At 37.2% G+C, this 19961-nt stretch overlaps 1 protein-coding gene across 1 annotated transcript in view; it reads right to left on the bottom strand.

Annotated features, from left to right (window-relative positions):
* SLC35F1 (solute carrier family 35 member F1) overlaps nt 1-19961 on the bottom strand; it is a 385982-nt gene that overhangs the window by 135936 nt on the left and 230085 nt on the right. Inside the window, exon 2 of the mRNA XM_032862394.1 lies at nt 5115-5290. Within this exon, the coding sequence (XP_032718285.1) occupies nt 5115-5290 (176 nt within the window). The remainder of the gene's footprint in view (nt 1-5114; nt 5291-19961) is intronic.

Raw genomic sequence — 19961 nt, 5'->3', positions numbered from 1 at the left:
AAAAGAAGAAGGAAATTATTGACTATTTAAAAACTATGGTTTATCTACACTCAGAAGTTAAAAATTGCCAGAAGAGGAACCATGGTATCTATTCAAGAAATGCTGAAAATAGTTCTGGGAAGCATCAGGATTCTTATAATAATTGATAAGAGAAGTTTATGGGCCAAAGGTGGGATGACATATTTTTTCTTGATATCCTATCTTCACTTTTGTTTTTAAAAGCCTGTCACATTTCTTGCTTCTACAACATAAATGCAAGAACTGGTTGGGCTTTAGTTAGATCCCAGTCTATTCTTTCCTCTTGTTGATAGTCTTTGCTTTCTGTGTTCTCTGCTTCCTGGTTTCAGCTAGCATTACATTGAATTTTAAGGAAAAAAAAAAAAAAGTAGATATGAGGAAGAGTCTTCTTTTGAGAATTTCCTAGGCAAATCCATAAAAATTTTGTAAGCTTCCCTATACTTTTGTAATTACAGTCCTGTGAGACAACAGAAAATATACATACTGGTCTCTGTCCCCAGTTTCTGGCACAGAGCTCCAAAAACTCTTGTAATTTCCTAAGTAATAAGAGTACTCAGGAGCATTTTTTGTTCTAATGTTTGGTCTTTGACCCTGGTTCCTGACACAGTGTTCCTAAATCCCTTGGAATTTCCAAGGTGATGGCACTGTCTTCTGTTTGAATGAGGTGACTCCTGGTGGGCTCCAGGATAGAGAGTGGTTACCACAGAGTCCAAGCCATGATTAGAAGTGTGGAATTTTCAGCCCCAGCTGTCCATTCCCCAAAAAAGGGCAAGGGGCTGGACATGGCGTTAATGATCAATTATGCCTACATCGTGAGGCGTCCATGAAAATCTCCAAAGTAGAGGCTTCAGAGAGCTTCAGGGTTGATGATCACATGTAGGTGCGGAGAGAGTGGCATGCCCAGAGAGGCACGGAAGCTCCATGCCCCTTTCCACATACTTTGCCCTGCTCATCTCTTTCCTCTGGAATTTCACTTATATTATTTATCATATCCTTTCAAAATAAACTGATAACAGTAAGTAGACTCTTTTCTTGAGTCCTGGGAACCACTCTAGAAAGTTCATCAAACTTAAGAAGGAAGCTGAAGGAATGTCTGATTTGGAGTCCATCAGTCAAAAGCACAGGTTACAACCTAGACTTGTGACTGGCCTCTGAAGTGAGGGGGCAGTCGTGTGAGATTCAGTTCTTAACCTGAGTAATCTTATGCTAGCTATCTCTGGGTAGACAGGGTCAGAACTGAGATCAACCATAGGACACCCAGCTGGTGTCACAGAATTGGTTGGTAGGAAAAATACCACACATCTGGTGACAATAGCATGAGTAAGGGAAAGAAGGAAGAGAGCTGAGCTTTCCTTTATAATTCCTGAAGCCCTACTAGGTACATACAGCATGAGTCTGGATTTCAGGCCTTACTTACTTCAAAAATTTTAATTGCCTATACAACTTCTCAAAAGTGGATACTATCAACCTACTGAAGTTATAGTTAAATTCTCAAACTTGCTACAATGTCAACAGAACTACTTGTTTGAAGCACACTTTTTCTGTAAAGTTGTATTATTGAAGCTCTTCGTTATGAACAGCAAAATTGTTTTGAATTTTAGAACTATCTGGAACAGGGGCGCCTGGGTGGCTCAGTCAGTTAAGTGACCGTCTTTGGCTCATGTCATGATCCCAGGGTCCTGGGATTGAGGCCCACGTGGGGAATCCTCTCACAACAGGGTGTCTGCTTCTCCCTCTGCTCCTCCCCTGTTCATGCCCTCTCATCGCTCTCAAATAAATAAATAAAATCTAAAAAAAAAAAAAGAAGCGTATCATAGAACTATCTGGGATAAAAACCTGTCACCAGTCAAGGAAAGGGTTAGACTTAAAACTTGTCCAACAAGATAGATATTTTTTAAAGGAGGATGGAAGTCAGATTTTTTTTGTATGAACCAATTAATAATAAGGGACAAGTTCAGAACTCCCGCTTGAACTGGAGTTGTATTGGAATTTCTACTGGAACCTGTTGCTTCAGGTCTTTGGTCACTGGTTCAGAGCAAATCTAGTAAAGAGGACTCAGTTTAATTTTAAGTCAAATCTCCACAAGGCATTTGCCATAGTATCACCCTGAGCACTCTTGAAAGCCTTCTTGCATTTATCACATTGTATTCACATGTGATAATCATAACTTTTTAGAAGTTGTATGGTTACAATGATAAAAAATATTTGTTTAAAAATATCCTGAGACTAACTTCTTGCAGTTATGTGGCCTAAGGTGACATCAAATTAAATGATGACTTGGCAGGTAAACGGTGTCTGTGCTGGGATAATGGGAAAGACAGTAATTTTGTTCAGTCCTGATTTCCAGACCTCTGGGAAGAGTGGTCAGGAAGTACCAGCAAAGAAGAAATTGTGGCTGTGAGAGCACGTCCCCTGTACACACCAGACTTTTCATCCTTTCATCCTCTCTGCTCTGTTTTTCATTCCCTCTCATATCGTGGGGTGCACAGGGAAAGAAATTATGTCTCTAGAACATACTATTGAATCAGCCTATAAAAAAATTAATGCAATTAGTATGTTGATTTCCTGATTTTAGCTTAATGCTAGCCTTTTAAAACTTCTAAAGATGAGGGGCGCCTGGCTGGCTCAGTGGGTTAAAGCCTCTGCCTTCAGCTCAGGTCATAATCCCAGGGTCTGGGGATCGAGCCCCACATCGGGCTCTCTGCTCAGCAGAGAGCCCGCTTCCTCCTCTCTCTGCCTGCCTCTCTGCCCACTTGTGATCTCTGCCTGTTACCAAATAAATAAAATCTTAAAAAAAAAAAAATTCTAAAGATGAAGATTAAAACAAACCTTCTAAGTAAACACCAACATAAAGACTGTCAGTGAATTGAGTGGTAATCTGAGGCAATGGCAGAAATCTCCAGATAGGTCATTTTAGAAACTGATTCTCTCCATCACTGGATGGGATAAACAGAATTTCCTCAGGTGCCCTTCAGTCTTTTTTCCAAAGAGGCTCCAAATTCCTTGTCCTAGTTTTTGGCCTCTTGCCAGGGGTGCTTCTCCCTGGTCCACTCTCCCCACCCAATCCAGAATCACATTGTCTTGATTTCATTGCTGTGCCTCACTATACCTCGCCCCAGGGCTGGTTTCTTATTCAGGATTTTAAAATTCAAGCAAAACCCCTTCTTTCTGTTCAAAAGTATCTTCTTTTCCTCCTCCTGCCTCCCCTAGATCCCACATGCGGTTACAGGGAATCCCAGGAGGCCCGTGACCTTGGCCTGGGATGAGCCTTACAGCAACTAGTTCTACCCCCTAGAGCAGCTTCCTGACACAGGTGAAACACCGGTTGCCTAACTTATAAAATTTTGGATGATAATACTTATTTTCTTTGACTGAAGGAATAATAGAGATAACTTACATACATAGTGTCTAGCATATTATAGAGTTTTGACAAAAGGTATCGTTATAAAGTGTAGGTCTTTTGCTATATGTAGTTTTCTAAGCTTTTCTGACTGTGAAATTTTGTTTCTTAGAGTGACAGTTTTATATTTTTCCTCATGAAGTTTTTGTTAAATCTCTGGATTCCTGGAAAGTAAGATGGGCAAGAACCTCCAAGACTAGTTACAATTCACCATCTCTTACCTAGACGATTTCATTCTAAAAATCTTGAGAAGATAAATTCACCATATTCCTGTGAATTTCGTAGGTTTTCTTTTTTGTATTAGTAGTGTGCAAACTGTTAGCTTCCAGATCACACTGAGGAAATATAGCTGAGACTCAACATCTAGAACTTTTGTAGCCCGAGTTTTAGTTGAAATTTTATTCTTAAATTAATTATGTCTATTGTAGTTTTAAAGCAAAGCACCGATAATATAATTTTTTGAGAAGTAAATGAAATTAGCTTTTCCAATACTTAAAAAAATTCCAAAGTTAAACTGGAATTCAGTCCCAGATGAACAAAATCTAGTATTGGCCACATTGTTATGATTAAGCAATATTGTTCTGTATGGCCATTTATATAAAGCATAAAAATGAAATACTTGATACAGTTCTTATAAAAGTTTTAAAAAAGTATGATTATTAGGTTTGATGAATAAAGCTATTCACATATCCTTATTTATTATAAGGTATATAATTGTCTTTGAACCTATTAATGATTATTTCTCAATTCATATTTCACAGTGAACAGCTTCTAGGGGGTGAATTGTTAGCTGTTTCTGGGCCAGAGGAAAGAGGATTTACACCAGATTCAGTGTTAAGTCATACAGTTCTGAATTACATTCTCTAGAGATACGCCCCCCCCCCCAAATATTTCAACTTCAGGCCAATTAAAAAGTTGTGTTTGTTTGTTTTTTTAAGATTTTATTTATTTATTTGACAGACAGAGATCACAAGTAGGCAGAGAGGCAGGCAGAAGGAGGAGGGAAGCAGGCTCCCTGCTGACCAGATGCGGGGCTTGATCCCAGGATCCTGGGATCATGACCTGAGCCGAAGGCAGAGGCTTAAACCCACTGAGCCACCCTGGTGCCCCTATAAGTTTTTCTTGCTTTGATTGTTAGAGGACTTGTTTTATTGTTTTAGCTATTCTAAATTTAGACAGAATATCTCCTCTGACCATTTGTGGTAGTTTTCTTTCCTTTCTTTTCCCCTTTATTATTAATAGAGTTGTTCGTGTTTACTATTTTTATGTTTCTTGTGACACCTTCCCAAGGAACATACATTTGTCTGTTTTTCCCTTGGATTTCTCAGGACGGGCGTGAGTGAGGACAGCTGCATCAGGCCGTTCCAGCTTCCAGGGAAGCACTCTATTTAGATTCACGGAGGGGCATGAGGAACATTAACAGAAATTCAGATAGTGAGCAATTGTACATTTTGCCTATACATGCATTTCCCACTTCCCGCTGAATTCACACAATTTCTGCTTCTTTGTGATTTATTCATTCATTCTGTTTGCTTTATTACTGTAAAATAGAAAAGTGAGATTTGAGGTTCTGAATTGGCTTATGATGCTGTAAGTGAAAAAAGCTAATTTAGTCACGGCTCATCATTCTTCTAGATGTTTGTAAAAAAGAAATTGAGCTATATTCCAAGTTACATATGGGTTTTTGCATGCTTACCTTGTCTGACAGCTAGTGTGGTGGTATAGACCAAGAAGAGAAGGATGTAATTGAGGAAGCTCTGGAAGACTGGTGTATTGGCATGGAAATCTTCTGACAGGTACTTGCTGGTCAAGCCAATTCCACAAATAAGAAGGGATAACACCTGGCCCAGAGCCACAGAGATTAACATCTCCCTGAAAAGTAAAAAGAAACAGCAAACATCAGCAGGAAGTCCATTAAAACAGTAACAGTTAAAATTTACTAAGCACTTGTGCCATTCACTAGGCTAAGTGTAAATAGTATTTCTTATTGCCCATCACAATGATCCTACAAAAGAGGTACAATTTTTAGTGAGGTTTTACAGAGGGGGAAAAAAAAACCAACCAAGTTTAGAGGGGTTGAGGAATTTGCTCACTGTCACATAACTAGGAAATGGCAAAGCTGGGATTTGAGACCAAATCTCTCTAAGTGATCCTGGCTTCTAGCCAAGGCGTTCTGGAGCCTGTGGGGGGAAATTAACATCATCCCTGATGCCCACCATTGCATTCTCTAAATGTTCAGAAACCCGAGAGAACATTTGCACCCTGACAAAGAGGCATCTCATTGTAACCTTATCTTCAGGTTCTCATACCAATAAAGAGAGACTCTTGTTTATAGACTGAAATTTTGGATCCAGGAACCCCTGAAAATCCAAAGGACCATCTCCTTCCCATTCCCAGATTTTGGATCTTCTTTTGCTCTAGCAAGCACTAATAAGCACTAGTCTCTTTTTTCCTTTGCACAAGTTACAATTGATTGCATATTAAAACTGTTATTCATGAAGGAAATTTAGTTACCGAGGTGGTATAATAAAATATTTCACATTGTGTAAATATTTTCTGTGGCTTTTTCATAGGCACTGTAGACCACTGTAGTAGGGACTAAAAGCAAGAGTCAAGGGGTTCACTTTGCATAGAAATAAAGTGCCCATATGGGTTTTATCATCATGTAAACCTGCACAATCTGACTCAGGAAGAGCTCCTAGAAATACAAAGCAGGCTTCTGCCTTCCCCAAAAGTCCCATCCAACTTTCCTGGTTTGTTTATAGAAACAGTAATGTAAAATAAGCAAGGAGTAGTATTTCTAAATAAAAAAGCACTGGTCAGAAAATTTGCAATGTTACATATTTCCTCCCCCACAGCAGATGTGAATCCATCTTTCTGAAAGGGGCAAAGAGTTCTGGGTAGGTACCTCAGTGGTGTCTTGCCAAAGAAAGAAAGAAAGAAAGAATGGAAGGGAAGAAGGAAGGAAAGAAGGAAGGAAGGAAGGAAGAAGGAAAAAATTTTAAAGACACTCATCACATTTTCGTCATTCCATTCGTTTCCATGAGGAGGAAAATATTGGCAAGGCATGAGAGCCCATAGAAGGTTTTATTTCCTGAGGTTAACCTGGAACATGCTGGTAGAGGCTTCCCACTGGTTGTCCTGTTCCCAAGCACCGGCCCTGACCTCCCCACCCTCCGCAATTCAATCTTTTTTAAGGAATCAAAGACATATTTTTAAACAGATATGTCTAAAATGTCAGTCTGTTGCTTAAAATCCTATAATGGTACCTTTCAAAGTGTTGTGATCTATAAGGCCTATGAAACATCCCCTCAAAGATGGCTGCCAACATTTCCTCCTATCCCTCCGCATTCATGCTGGTCCTCTCAAAGGGAGGTAGGATCTATTTCTTCTTTTCTAACGCACTTATCTTGTGACTTACTTTGACCAAGAGAATGTAGGGGAAAGGATGTCCTGTGACTTCTGGGCTAATCCATAAGAAGCTCTGCTGCTTCCAGTTTTTGCTCTCTTCAGATACAGCTTCCATGTAAAGAACCTGGGCTACTAGAGCTTGAGAGACCAGGTGAAAAGAAAAAGAGAGAGCCAGCCAATGCCATCCCAGCTGAAGCACCAGCCCTCTGAGGGAGGATCCTGGATCCTCCTACCCCAGTGCAGCAGTACCAGCCTGTGCCACATGGAGCGGAGATGAGCCATCGCCAGAGATGGCTGCCCAATTGGTGAATTGCGAGAAATAATCAATGGCTGTTGTTTTAGGGCATGAAATTCATAGTGGTTAGTTATGGAGCAATAGGTAACTGCAATCAAGGCCCCAAATGCCCCCCTCCACTCTTACTACCTCTGGGGCTTTACCTCCTGCTTTCCCCATGAAGCCAGAGCTCCAGTCCTACAGAGCTACCTACATATCAATAATGAGTTGTGGTCTTCTTCACTGGCATTATTGTGTTACCATTGTTTCCAGAATGTTCATCTTGCCTTTATCAGTCTGACTCCTGTTCATCTTTTAGGTTTGGCTTATATGTTACCCCCTTTAAGAAGTACTACCTGTCCTCCCTTCCCTGGAATGTTTCTCCTTTACTTCTACATCACTGTATTATAATTACTGATTTTATCCCTTTTTTCCCTCTGCCAGACTGTGAAGTCTGTATGATGTTCTTCACCATATCTGTAGCTGGGCAATACCATTCAGAAGAAGTAGAAAATGAAGGGATTCAAAGACAGTGCAGAGAAAGGCCTTAGGCAACCCTGAACAGTTTTACTGAAGGGTGATAAAAAAGAAAGGCAAAGGTAAAGAGAAGTACCAGAAATATTCCAGAATGATTTCAACGGTTTTTAAGCCAGCCTAACACAAGTATGATATCCACTAACAAAAATCATGATAAGGAGTTAGTTTTAGTGCAAAGATAACAAATATTTTTGGTATATTGAATTTGAGCCACCAGATGAATGTCCAGATGATCCAGCAATATTAGAAACAAGAGATAACAGTTGGATAGGGAGGTCAGCCAGGAGATAAATATGCAGAAGTTACATACCTGAGAATGATGTCTAAAGTATTAGAAATGGATGATATCACCAAGGAAGGGAGAATGAAAGAGAGAGTAAGAGGGGCTAGGAAAAATCCTTGAGGAATCTGCAGATTGGGGTTAGGGGAGAAAGAAGAGGCACATAACTGGAGTCAGAAGTGGTTAGAAGGCCAAGGGATAGTTCTTGCTATCAGAGAAACCAAGGAAGCAGAGACTTTCATGGAGGAGGTAGTTGTAATATTGAAAGTTGCTTAGAGTGTAGAGAGAATGAGGACTGATGGAAGTTAATTTGTAGTCATTCCTAGCCTTTGAAGGACCAGTTTTGGCAGAGTGGCGAGTACCAGGGCAATACTGGTATCATGGAAACCAAGGGAACAGAGAATTTACAGAGGAATAGTTAGCTGTGACCAAGTAGACAGGAAGTGGTAAGATAGAAAAGTGTTGACTTTGAAGAATTTTGAAGAATTCAAAGAATTCTTTGAAGGAGTTTGAGCTAGTCACCACAAAACACAATAATTATGATAATAGTTAAAATAATAATGTATAAAATGATTTAAAAATTTAATTTAGCATGGATTCATGATTATCTTCTCACTGGGTCACTCTTGATTACTTGCATAATAACTTACATCCTTAAGTGGAAGAGAAATGAGGAGAGTTACAACTAATTGGCTGCTCCCAGTGCTGAGTACATCCACTGGAGAATACTGGGTATGGAGTATGTCTCCTTGGGAAAAGAAGGTTAAAAACTGCCATGATGGGGTAATTCCTACAGCTGCTTGAATTACAACCCTGGCATTCAAAACCTTGGCAATATCCTGTGCCTTTCCTGAACAAAATCAAGCCACCAAAAATGACTGGTTACTTATGTAATAGAATAAAATTTTAGTCCTTCTGACATATATGTACCACTATACTATAAAACAGCCATCTACATGTCAGGCACTATATATGCAAAGATGAGTAAGACACAGTCCTTGTCATTGAGGAGATACTAACCAAGATTTTAGGGCTGAGTTCCCAAATAACTTATTACACAGTGAGGCCAGTTAAGGAGAAATAACAATAATAATTCATATTTAGTAAATTCTCACCCAAGTCCTGGGTGAGAGCCAAGTCCTGGGCTTAGCTTTATGTATACTTTCTTCTTTAATCCTCATAATAACTGAATGAGGCAGGTAGTACTTTTGTATTTATTTCTCATAGAAATGTGCTGACAATGGGCACATTCTGAAAGCTTATGGTACAATGAATCCACTTAATCCAGATAATAATTTACTCCTTAAGAGTTTTTAAAATACAGTATTGATTATGTCAGCATTTGAATTAATGACCTTTTAAAATCAAAGGGACTAAAGCGGTAGTCTCTTAATATAGAATGATAACTGGAAGACCAAAATATTTAGAAACCTGTTTTATAAATATTTTATATTTATCTATCTACTGCATATATCATTCTACATTCAGAGTATACATTTTTACTAATTTGTACTATATAAATGCATAAATAAATATGTAGATTTTTAAAAAGATTTTATTTATTTATTTGACAGAGATCACAAGTAGGCAGAGAGGCAGGCAGAGAGAGAGGAAGGGAAACAGGCTCCCGGCTGAGCAGAGAGCCTGATTCAGGACTCGATCCCAGGACCCTGAGATCATGACCTGAGCTGAAGGCAGAGGTTTTAACCCACTGAGCCACCCAGGCACCCCTAGATATTTAGATGTTTTATGGATACACACATATATACTATAAATCAAATTAATAAAATTATCTCAAAAAGCATTTTTTATGATCTAATAAATGTCAGTTATTATACTAGACACAGAATAATACGATGAATAAACATCTTAAGGAACTCAGTTTCAAGTAGGAATGGGGCTGGCTACATAACTGCATATCCTAGTGAAAATGCGGGGTCCTTTGTTCAAAAAGCAGGGACAAATGTAATTATAGGTACACACAAAGGTCTCTCCTTCTCAACTTGTCTTTTTTTTTCTTGTCACTTTTTCACCACTTTCACCCATTTCTCCCAACCCCCAATCCTCATAGCTCTGACAATGACCAATCTGTTCTATTTACCTATGTGCTTTTTTTAATAAGAAAAAAAATTCCACATATAAGAGAGATTATGCAGTATTTGTCTAACTTATTTCACTTAGCATAATGCCCTTAAGATCCATCTCTGTGTCACAAACCACCATATACACACCACAATTTCTGTATCCATTCACCAATTGATGGACTATGGTTGTTTCCGTATCCTGGCCATTGCAAATAACACTGCAAAGAACATGAACAAATCCAAAAAACATGAACAATCTTTTCTAGTAAGTGCTTTTATTTTCTTCAGATAAATACCCAAAAGGGGAACTGTTGGGTCATAAGGTAGTTCTATTTTTAATTTTTTTTTAAACCTCCATACTGTTTTCTACAGTGGCTGTACCAATTTACATTCCAACCAACAGTGCACAAGGATTTCCTCTTTTCCACATCCTTCCCAATATTTATTTCTTGTCTTTTTTTAAAAAATAATAAGCACTCTAATAAGTGTGAGGTGATACCTCATTGTGGCTTTGAATTGCATTTCCCTGATAATTAATGACACTGAACATCTTTTCATGTACCTGTTGGACATCTATATGTCTTTGGAAAAATGTCTATTTTGATCCTCTGTCTTTTTAAAATTGGGCTGTTTGTATTTCTGCCATTGAGGTCTTTTATTTGTTTTGCTATTGTTGTTGTTTTGCCATTGAGTCTTATGAGTTCTTTATATATTTTGGATATTAGCCCCTTATCAAATACACAATTTGCAAACATTTTCTCCCATTCAGTAGATTATTTTTCATTTTGTTGATAGTTTTCTTTGCTGTGCAGAAGCTTTTTAGTATGATGTAGTCTCACTTCTTTTTGCTTTTGCTGCTTCTGCTTTTGGTGTCAGATTGAAAAAAGTCATTACCAAGACCCATGTCAGGAAGCTAATTGCTTATGTTTTCTTCTAGGAGTTTTATGGTTTCAGGTTTTATGTTCAAGTTTTTAATGGATTTTGAGTTAATTTTTGTATAAGATAGCAGTCAGATTTTTTTCTTTTGCATGCGGCTATCCAATTTCCCCAATCTCTTCCCATTTATTGAAGAGACTATCCTTTTCCCATTGTATATTCTTGGTTCCTTTGTTGTAAGTTAATTGACCATATATATGTTTGTTTATTCTGATCCATTGATCTATGTATTTGTCTTTATGCCAACATTATACTGTGTTAATTACTATAGCTTTGTAATAAAGTTTGAAAACAGGAAAATATGCCTCTAGCTTTGTTCTTTCTCAAGATTGCTTTGGCTATTGGTTTTTGTTTTTATTTATTTATTTTTTTTTTTTTTGTGGCTCTAAACAAATTTTCAAATTTGTCTAACTTATTTCAAATTTTCAAATTACAAAGAAATGTTCTATTTCTTTGAAAAAATGTCACTGTAATCTTGTAGAGAATGCACCAAATCTGTAGATTGCCTTGGATAGTATGAACATTTTAATAATACTGAATCTTCCAATCCAGAGCACAAAATATCTTTCCATTTATTTGTGTCTTCTTCAATTTCATTCAGGTCTTACAGTTTTTAATACAGGTCTTTTACCTCCTTGGTTAAGTTTATTCCTAGGCATTTTATTGTTTTTGATGCAATTGTAAATGAGATTATTTTCTTTATTCTCTTACTGATGGTTTGTTATTAATATAAAAAAATGCAACAGATTTTTGTGTATTGATTTTGTAGCTTGCAATTTTACTGAATTCATTTATTGTTTTTAATACTTTTTGGTACTTTTTAGTGTATTCTATATATAATATCATGTCATCTGCAAATAGTGACAGTCTACTTCTTCTCTAATTCAGATTCATTTTATTTCTTTTCTTGTGTAATTACTTTGGCTAGGACTTCCAATACCATGTTAAATGAATGTGGTGAGAGTAGGCATTCTTGTCTTGTTCTTCATCTTGAAAAAATGCTTTTAGCTTTTCACCACTGAGCATGATGTTAGCTGTGGGCTTGTCACATATAGCTTTTATTATGTTGAGGAAACCCACTTTGTTGAGAACTTTTATTATAAAAGGATGCTGAATTCTGTCAAATGTTTTTTTCTGCATCTACTAAGATGATCATATGATTTTTCTCCTTCATTTTGTTAATGTGGTGTATCAAACTGACTGATTTGCTGATGTTGAGCCATCCCCGAATCCCTGAAATAACTCCCACTTGATCATGGTGTATCATCTTTTTAATGTATTGTTAAATCTGGTTTGCTAACATTTTGTTGAGGATTTCTGCATCTATGTTAATAGGGATATTGGCCTGTATTTTTTTTTTTTTTCTTGTGATGTCCCTGTCTGGATTGATATGAAGAAAATGCTGGCCTCATAAAATGAGTTTGGAAGAGTTCCCGCATCCTCTGTTTTTTGAAAGAGCTTCAGCAAGGATTGGTTCAATTCTTCTTTGAATGTTTGATTTGATTTACCAGTGAGGCCATCTGGTCCTGGACTTTTGTTTGTTGGAAGGTTTTTGATTACTGATTCAATCTCCTTACTAATAACTGGCCTGTTCAGATTTTCTATTTCATCCTGATCCAGTCTTGATCGGTTGTATGTCTCTAGGAATTTGTCCAGTTTTCTAATTTGTCCAATTTCTTGGCATATAATTGTTTGCAGCAGTCTCTTATGATCCTTTGTATTTCTGTGGTATCAGTTGTAAAACTGCTTTCATGTCTAGTTTTATTTATTTAAGCCCTCTGTCCTTTTTTCTTCATGAGTATAACTAAAGGCTTGTCAATTTTGTTTATCTTCTCAAAGAAACAATTCTTAGTTTCATTGATTTTCTCCCTGGCCTTTTTAGTCTCTGTTTCATTTATTTCTGTTCTAATCTTTATTCCCTTCATTTCCTTCAAGTTTGTTTGTTCTCTTTCTGGTTCTTGAGGTGTAAAGTTGGGTTGCTCATATGAAAATTTTCTTTTTTGAAATATTTTTTGAAAAGTTTTTTGAGGGAGGCATATGTTACCATGAACTTCCTTCTTAGAATAACTTTTCCTATATCCCACAAACTTTGGTATGTATGTTTCTGTTTTCATTTGCTTCAAGGTATTTTTTGTTTCTCTATTTCTCCATTGGTCCACTGATTGCTCAGCATCATCTTGTTTAATTTTCACAGATTTGTGAATTTTCCAGCTTTCTTCATATAGATAATTTCTAGTTTCATACTACTGTGGTCAGAAAAGATGCTTGATATGATTTCAATCCTCTTAAATTTATTAAGACTTGTTTTGTGGCGTAACACCATCTATCCTGAAAATGTTCTAATTGCACTGGAGAATAATGTGTATTCTGTCACTTTTGGATGGAATGTTCCATACATATAATTGTTAAGTCCATCTGATCTAATGTGTTGTTTAAGATGAATATTTTCTTATTGATTGTCTCTCTGGATAATCTATCCATTGATGTAAGTGGGGGTATTAAAATCTCCTACTATTATTGTACTGTTGTCTATTTCTCCCTATAGGTCTATTAATTCTTTTTTTTTTCAAGATTTTATTCACTTATTTGTCAGAGAGATAAAGAGAATACAGGCAGGCAGAGTGGCAGGCAGAGGCAGAGGGAGAAGCAGGCTCCTTGCAGAGCAAGGAACCCCTTGTGGGACTCGATCCCAGGATGCTGGGATCATGACCTGAGCCAAAAGCAGCCACTTAACCGACTGAGCCACCCAGGCATCCCTAGGTCTATTAATTCTTGTTTTAAATATTTAGGTACTTCTATTTTGGGTGCATAAATATTTGTTTACAAATGCTATATCCTCTTGTTGAACTAACCACTTTATTATTTTGTATGACCATTTGGGGATCTTATTAGAATCTTTGATTTACATTCTATTTTGTCTGATATACGTATAGCTACTTCAGCTTTTTTTGTGGTTTCCATTTGTATGGAATATTTTTTTCCATCTCTTCACTTTCAATCTGTGTATGTCCTTATATCTAAAGTGAGACCTTTGTAGGCAACATAAAAATGGGTCTTGCTTTTTTATCCAATCAGCCACCCAATGTCTTTTGATTGGAGAGTTGTCTATTTGCATATAAAGTAATTATTCTTTTTAAGATTTTATTTATTTATTTGACACAGAGAGAGAGAGGCAAGTAGGCAGAGGGAGAGGGAGAGGGAGAGGGAGAAGCAGGCTCCCCACTAAGCAGAGAGCCCAGCGCAGGGCTCTATCCCAGAATCTTGGGATCGTGACCTGAGCCTAAGTGAAAACTTAACCAACTGAGCCACCCAGGTGTCCCTAAAATAATTATTGATAGGTACATACTTTTTGCCATTTTGTTAATTGTTTACTGGCTGTTTTTGCAGTTCACTGTTTCTTGTTTCTTTCTTCTTCTCTTGCTCTCTTCCTTTGTGGTTTGATGACTTTCTGTGTATGCTTATATTCCTTTTTCTTTATCTTTTGTATATTTACTATAGGTTTTTGCTTTGTGGTTATCATAGGCTTACATAAAGCAGTTTATAATAGACATTACTATTTTACAGAGAATTAAATTTTTATAGGTAAGTAAATTGATGCTTAGATTAAGCATCCAGCTCAAGATCACAGAACTAGCTTGGGGAAGATTTTAGATGGCAACTAGGTTATATGACTCCAAATCCCAACTTCTTAATCAATTATGCTATACCACCATTATGCTGCAAAAAAAACCCCCTAAAACCAAAAACAACAAAAAAATTCTTTGCCCTCACGAAAGCACAGAGCACAGTGCTAGAAACCTCAGTTGCTGGGTTCTAGAAGTATTCTGGAGATAGTAAAGGCCAAAAACAGCCAGCTAATGAAAAGTCTTCCACCAAGACCTCTGTAGTATATGCCTTTGAACAGGAAGTCAACACAGGCTTATTCTTGTTTCTTCAGCCAAACAAAACAGCAAATCTGTGTAATTAATTTCTGCTTTTAATTAGTGACCACATCATTTAGCTGTTTTGATATTACTTGACACAAAATGCAAATTATTGTTTTATCTGTCATACTAATAAAGATGACTTGTAAAGCAGGAAGGAATGGAAGGAGCCCTTTATCAGATTAGTTCATGAGTTCTTTCCCAAATACAGAAAGCTAAATTCTGTAGCTATTGTAGTTTACACATCTGAGTTAAGTTACTAGAGTCAACAAAGCAAAAAAAGTAAGCAAATTAAAAAAATATATATATAAAGAAACCTAAATGTTGACCTAGATAGCAAATTCTGCTAATTCTGCCTCCCCACCCCTGCCATTTTCCTCTCATCTAATTCTCTTTTATTGTCTTTAAGCACTGGACAAATCCTTTCTGTGATTTGTTTCACAGAGTGAAACACTCTTTTTTAGGATCTTTTCAGTTCACTTTTAATTGCCTTATCACTCTGAACAGCTTTTTGTTTTGTTTTGTTTTTGCATAGGTAACCACCACAATAGATCTGTGGTCCCTTCACCTAACTCTTCATAATCTGAAGACCCATCTTCTTCAGAAAACCTCGTTTGGCTACTCCTTCTCCCCAAGGCTGAGTTAAGTGCCTTCATGTGTACGCTCCTATCTCTATTTGTACTCACCAAATTGCATAACTCAAAGCTCCTGAAAAGAAGACAATGCATTCTATTAATTTCTATGTTCCTTGCGCCTTCAGTATTGCTGGATTGAAAGGAAATAGATGCTCAATAAGTACAGAATGTATGAATAAACATGTTTACAAGTGAACAAATATTTATAAATGAAAAAGGGCAAAGTCATAGAAGATTTGAAAGATGGCTGCTTACCTTACCTTAAAAAACTACTAGCTTTGAAAGACAAAATCCACCGTATTTTTATTGTATTCCATCTTCCAGTTAGACACTGAGTTAATAAGCTATATTCTGTTGCCTTTCTGAACAAGCCTGGTAAGGTGCTATCTTGCAAAAATGATACTAAATATGGTCCTGGGTAGAATTCTGCACAGGGAGCTGCTGGTTATTCATGCAATATATAGAATAACACACCAGATGCATTCTAACATAGGAAACATAGGTTCTATAATTTTAGTAGCAGAAATTGAGAAGAGACTATGATACATACTTCCATCTTCTTTGTTTATGCATTTAAAAGGACATCCTATCCACTTTAAATTCAGAATGACTAGACAATGAAAAATGTATGAGTCTCAGGAAAAGCAGTGCTGCTGGGAGCTGAATACCTATTATAATACAGCTTATATTGATAAAGACTGACATAACCATTACCACAAGCACTTTATTCTGTTAAAGAGATAGACTTTAGAACCTTGTGAATAAACTTGTTACAAATTAGATATTCAAAATAATAAGATTTAAAATAAAAACCGAATTGAATCTTGTTTTCTACCCTCAGTTATAAGACTACATTCTTTTAAAAGGGTATGAAAAATTTCAACATAGAGTTATATAATCATATTGCTTTGTAATTCTTTGGCATGAGAATGAAACAATTATGATATCACCTTGAATCAGAGCACATCAACCTTTCTGTAAAGACATCTTCATTCTGATAACTATTCTCAGGCAAGCCATGATAGATTTGGGTCAGCATATGAATTCAGATATACATACACAGAGAACATTTAAGTAAACTCCCTTGACTAAAAACAATTTCACTTGAACATGGGAAAAACATGTGTTCTACTTTGTTCTTTAAAAGACTCACGTTTACAGAAGTTAGGACATTGGTTTCTTGAAGCTCTTTGCTGAAAGGTTTTATAACATTAAGTATTAATTAGACTTCTACATAAGAAGAACACTAGGCAAGAAGCAAATACACATATTCACAGATTGAATTCAAATTCTATATTCATGGAGTTTAATCTAATCTCTGGTTCTGTGGTAACAGATTTTTGTTTTGTTTTGTTTTTTAGAGGAAACAAAATAAGCCACAAAAAGCCCTCCTAAACAATATTTCAGTGAATCTATGAGGCACTAAGTGTAGGAGACATTTGAAACTCTAGTGTGAGAGGATAGGTCAGAACTGTGCACGTAAATTGTATGTTGTCTATCCAAAGTGGCACAGAATAGTGTAAAAGCACCAAAAAGGCATTTAGAAGCTTCTGGCTCTTGATTTCCACTAATTAAGCTCCATAATCTTGGGCATCTTCTACACTGGGCGTCAGTTCCTTCCTATACAAAGTAGTGAGTGGCTAAGATACCTCTTATGCTCTCCCTTCAAATCCTCTTGGTCTTACCTACCTCCAAGGTCTCTAGTCACTTATTCTAGCTCCAGTGGAGGCCCAACCAATTTTGCACAGACTACAAATAACATTATGTGGGCCGAACCCACTGGGCTGAACCTTGGGCCGAACCCAAGGCCTCATGCCCATTCTGCACACCTTGTGCCTTCTACCCTGGGGATTCCACCGTGATGCTGAGGGTCAGACCTTGTGAGGATCTGCTTAGTGCCCGTTCTGGGAACTGCAGGAGAATTACTGCACTTTACCACTAGAGAACCCACAGCAGACAGATAAATTCTTCTTTCTTCCTCCCTTAGACAGACTGTCCTGAGAAGCAGTCACTTCTTCAGGTTCTCTGAAGAGGTCCTAGCTCACAAGATGCTCTGTTGGGTACTCTTTGTATTGTCTCTCCCTCCACCCCTTTCTCATGCCTGCTCCTTGGGACTGCAGTCTTCAAAAAAAAAAAAAAAAAAAAAAGAAAGAAAGAAAGAAAGAAAGAAAAAGAAAAGAAAAGTAGCAGCACATAAAGTTCTGCTTTCTGGATAACTCAGGTTAAGATAATTCGTTTTAAATTTCCCTCTATTCCATATTCTGACTTACTCTTAGAAGATGCTGTTGTATAATCATCAACTCTTGAAATTGGTATCTTTGATCTTGAAGTCCATTCCTTTTGTGTATTTCATTAAACTCTTTTGGTAGTTGAGTTATCAGTAATGTTTGTTCATTTGTTATGTGCAAACTCTGTGAGTTATGGGATTAGTCACTAAGAAATAAATCAGTCAGTAGTACTTGCCAAGGCATGCTAACCGCAGGTTATAAGAAAGGAATGTTTGGCCCCTGCCTCCCAGAAGCTTAGAGACGTATATAAATAAGTGAAACTATCTAAACAGAGAACATAAAAATACCTATATACTCAAGTAGGTATATAAAATTGCTTGAAGTTGTTGGGATAACTTTAACCTTAAAATGAGACAAAGCAAATCTGGAAGGGTTTCATGGAGAACATAGCTTTAAGTCTTTTTGTTTGCTTTAAACAATGGAAGAGATGTAATTTGGTATTGAGAAATTGGCATGCCATCCCAGGTAACAGAATGCTGTGCTTTCTCAGAAGCAGAGACTGACACATGGAATCACTTGGCTGATCAGTGAGAATAGCAAAGATGGATAGTAAAGATGGGTAAAAAGCAGAGGAACCTACAGCATGGGACAGAGTTTTAATTCAGGAGGAGTTGTTCTTTGGAATTTCTGAGCAAGAGAAATGAAGTAAGCTCTTGCTACAATGTCCCTGAATTTCTCCGCTCATTCCCTTAGAACCAAATCCTCTACTTTTTGTGGGGAAAAAAATTCAGGAAGAGGCAAAATCGAAGAACCAGATCTCTTTGTGTGACATCCTGAAAGTCCATTAACTTCATAATACATCCACATCTAACCTGGGTGTGCCAGACACACATTTTTTTTTTTTTAAGATTTTATTTATTTATTCGACAGACAGAGATCACAAGTAGGCAGAGAGGCAGGCAGAGAGAGAGGAGGAAGCAGGCTCTCCGCCGAGCAGAGAGCCCGATGCGGGGCTCGATCCCTGGACTCTGGGATCATGACCTGAGCTGAAGGCAGAGGCTTTAACCCACTGAGCCACCCAGGTGCCCCCAGACACACCTTTCATCGTAACATGGCAAAGCTACAGTCTTGTAATGCTTGCTTCTTCAAATCATCAGCATGGCTTTCTATGCATCTCTCAATACCATTTGCTAACAAAAGAATCTGTTTTCGTCTGTTGCCACTTGTTTTTCTGGTGTTTTATAGCTATTTCTATAGTGATAGGAAGAATTCTCCAGTAGTATAAGGATTTTGATCATTTATTTACTAATAAATAAGAAATACCAATCAAGGCTAATTAAACGATTACTACATTTAATGGAATTGTTAAGATTAATGGGCTGATGACTTTAACATAATCCCCCACCAAAACTGCAAAAGTTATATTTATGTTGTGGTTTAGTTTTTACTTTTTTGCTAACATTGTGTTGGGTAATATCTGAAGGCACAATGAACACTTAGATTGAAGCCTTTCTTTAATAAATGTAGAAGCAAGTTCATATTTGAAATTATCTTATTGTCATTACAAATTTTGGTGGATATTTTTGTTTCATATGATTAGATTTCATTGTGTTTGTTTTATTTTGCAATGTGGCTAATGAAGAAAGGTCAGAGAGAAGTTTCAATTGAGTAAATTTTTTGTTATTTATTTCTGGCACATTTTGGCATTATCTTTGACTCTTAGGTTTTGTGTAGGAATCAGTTTGTGAAATTTAGTTACTGAGTATAATCATTAAATCCTTTAACTAGACCCACATAAACTGAGTGAAGTCATGGGGCTACTGTGAAACTCCCTAAAAGCAGAACATCCACTCTCTTGTCAAAGAATCTCCTACCTTAAGTGAGCTGATTATCTAAAGAAGCCAGTCACAAGGGTGCTTGGGTAGCTCATTCAGTTAAGGGTCTACCTTCGGCTCAAGTCAGGATCCCAGGGATTGAGCCTCCAGCATTGGGCTCCCTGCTCAGCAGGGGGCCTGTGTTTCCTTCTGTCCCTCACCTGGCTCTTGTGCTCTCTCACTCTCTCTCTCAAATAAATAAGTAAAATCTTTAAAAAAAAAAAAAAGCCAGTTACAAAAGACAACACATTACACGACTCCTTTTATATGAAATGTCTAGAATAGGCAAATCTACAGAGACAGGAAGTAGAGAGCTGGTTGTTTAGGGCTGGGAGGATGGGGAGATAGGGAGGTTTTAGCT

Source organism: Lontra canadensis, unplaced genomic scaffold (genome assembly GCF_010015895.1).
Source record: "Lontra canadensis isolate GAN:19392208 unplaced genomic scaffold, GSC_riverotter_1.0 scaffold23, whole genome shotgun sequence".
Taxonomy (NCBI): domain Eukaryota; kingdom Metazoa; phylum Chordata; class Mammalia; order Carnivora; family Mustelidae; genus Lontra; species Lontra canadensis.
The sequence above is the reverse complement of the archived record's forward strand: the minus strand, read 5'-3'. Positions and strand labels throughout refer to the sequence as shown.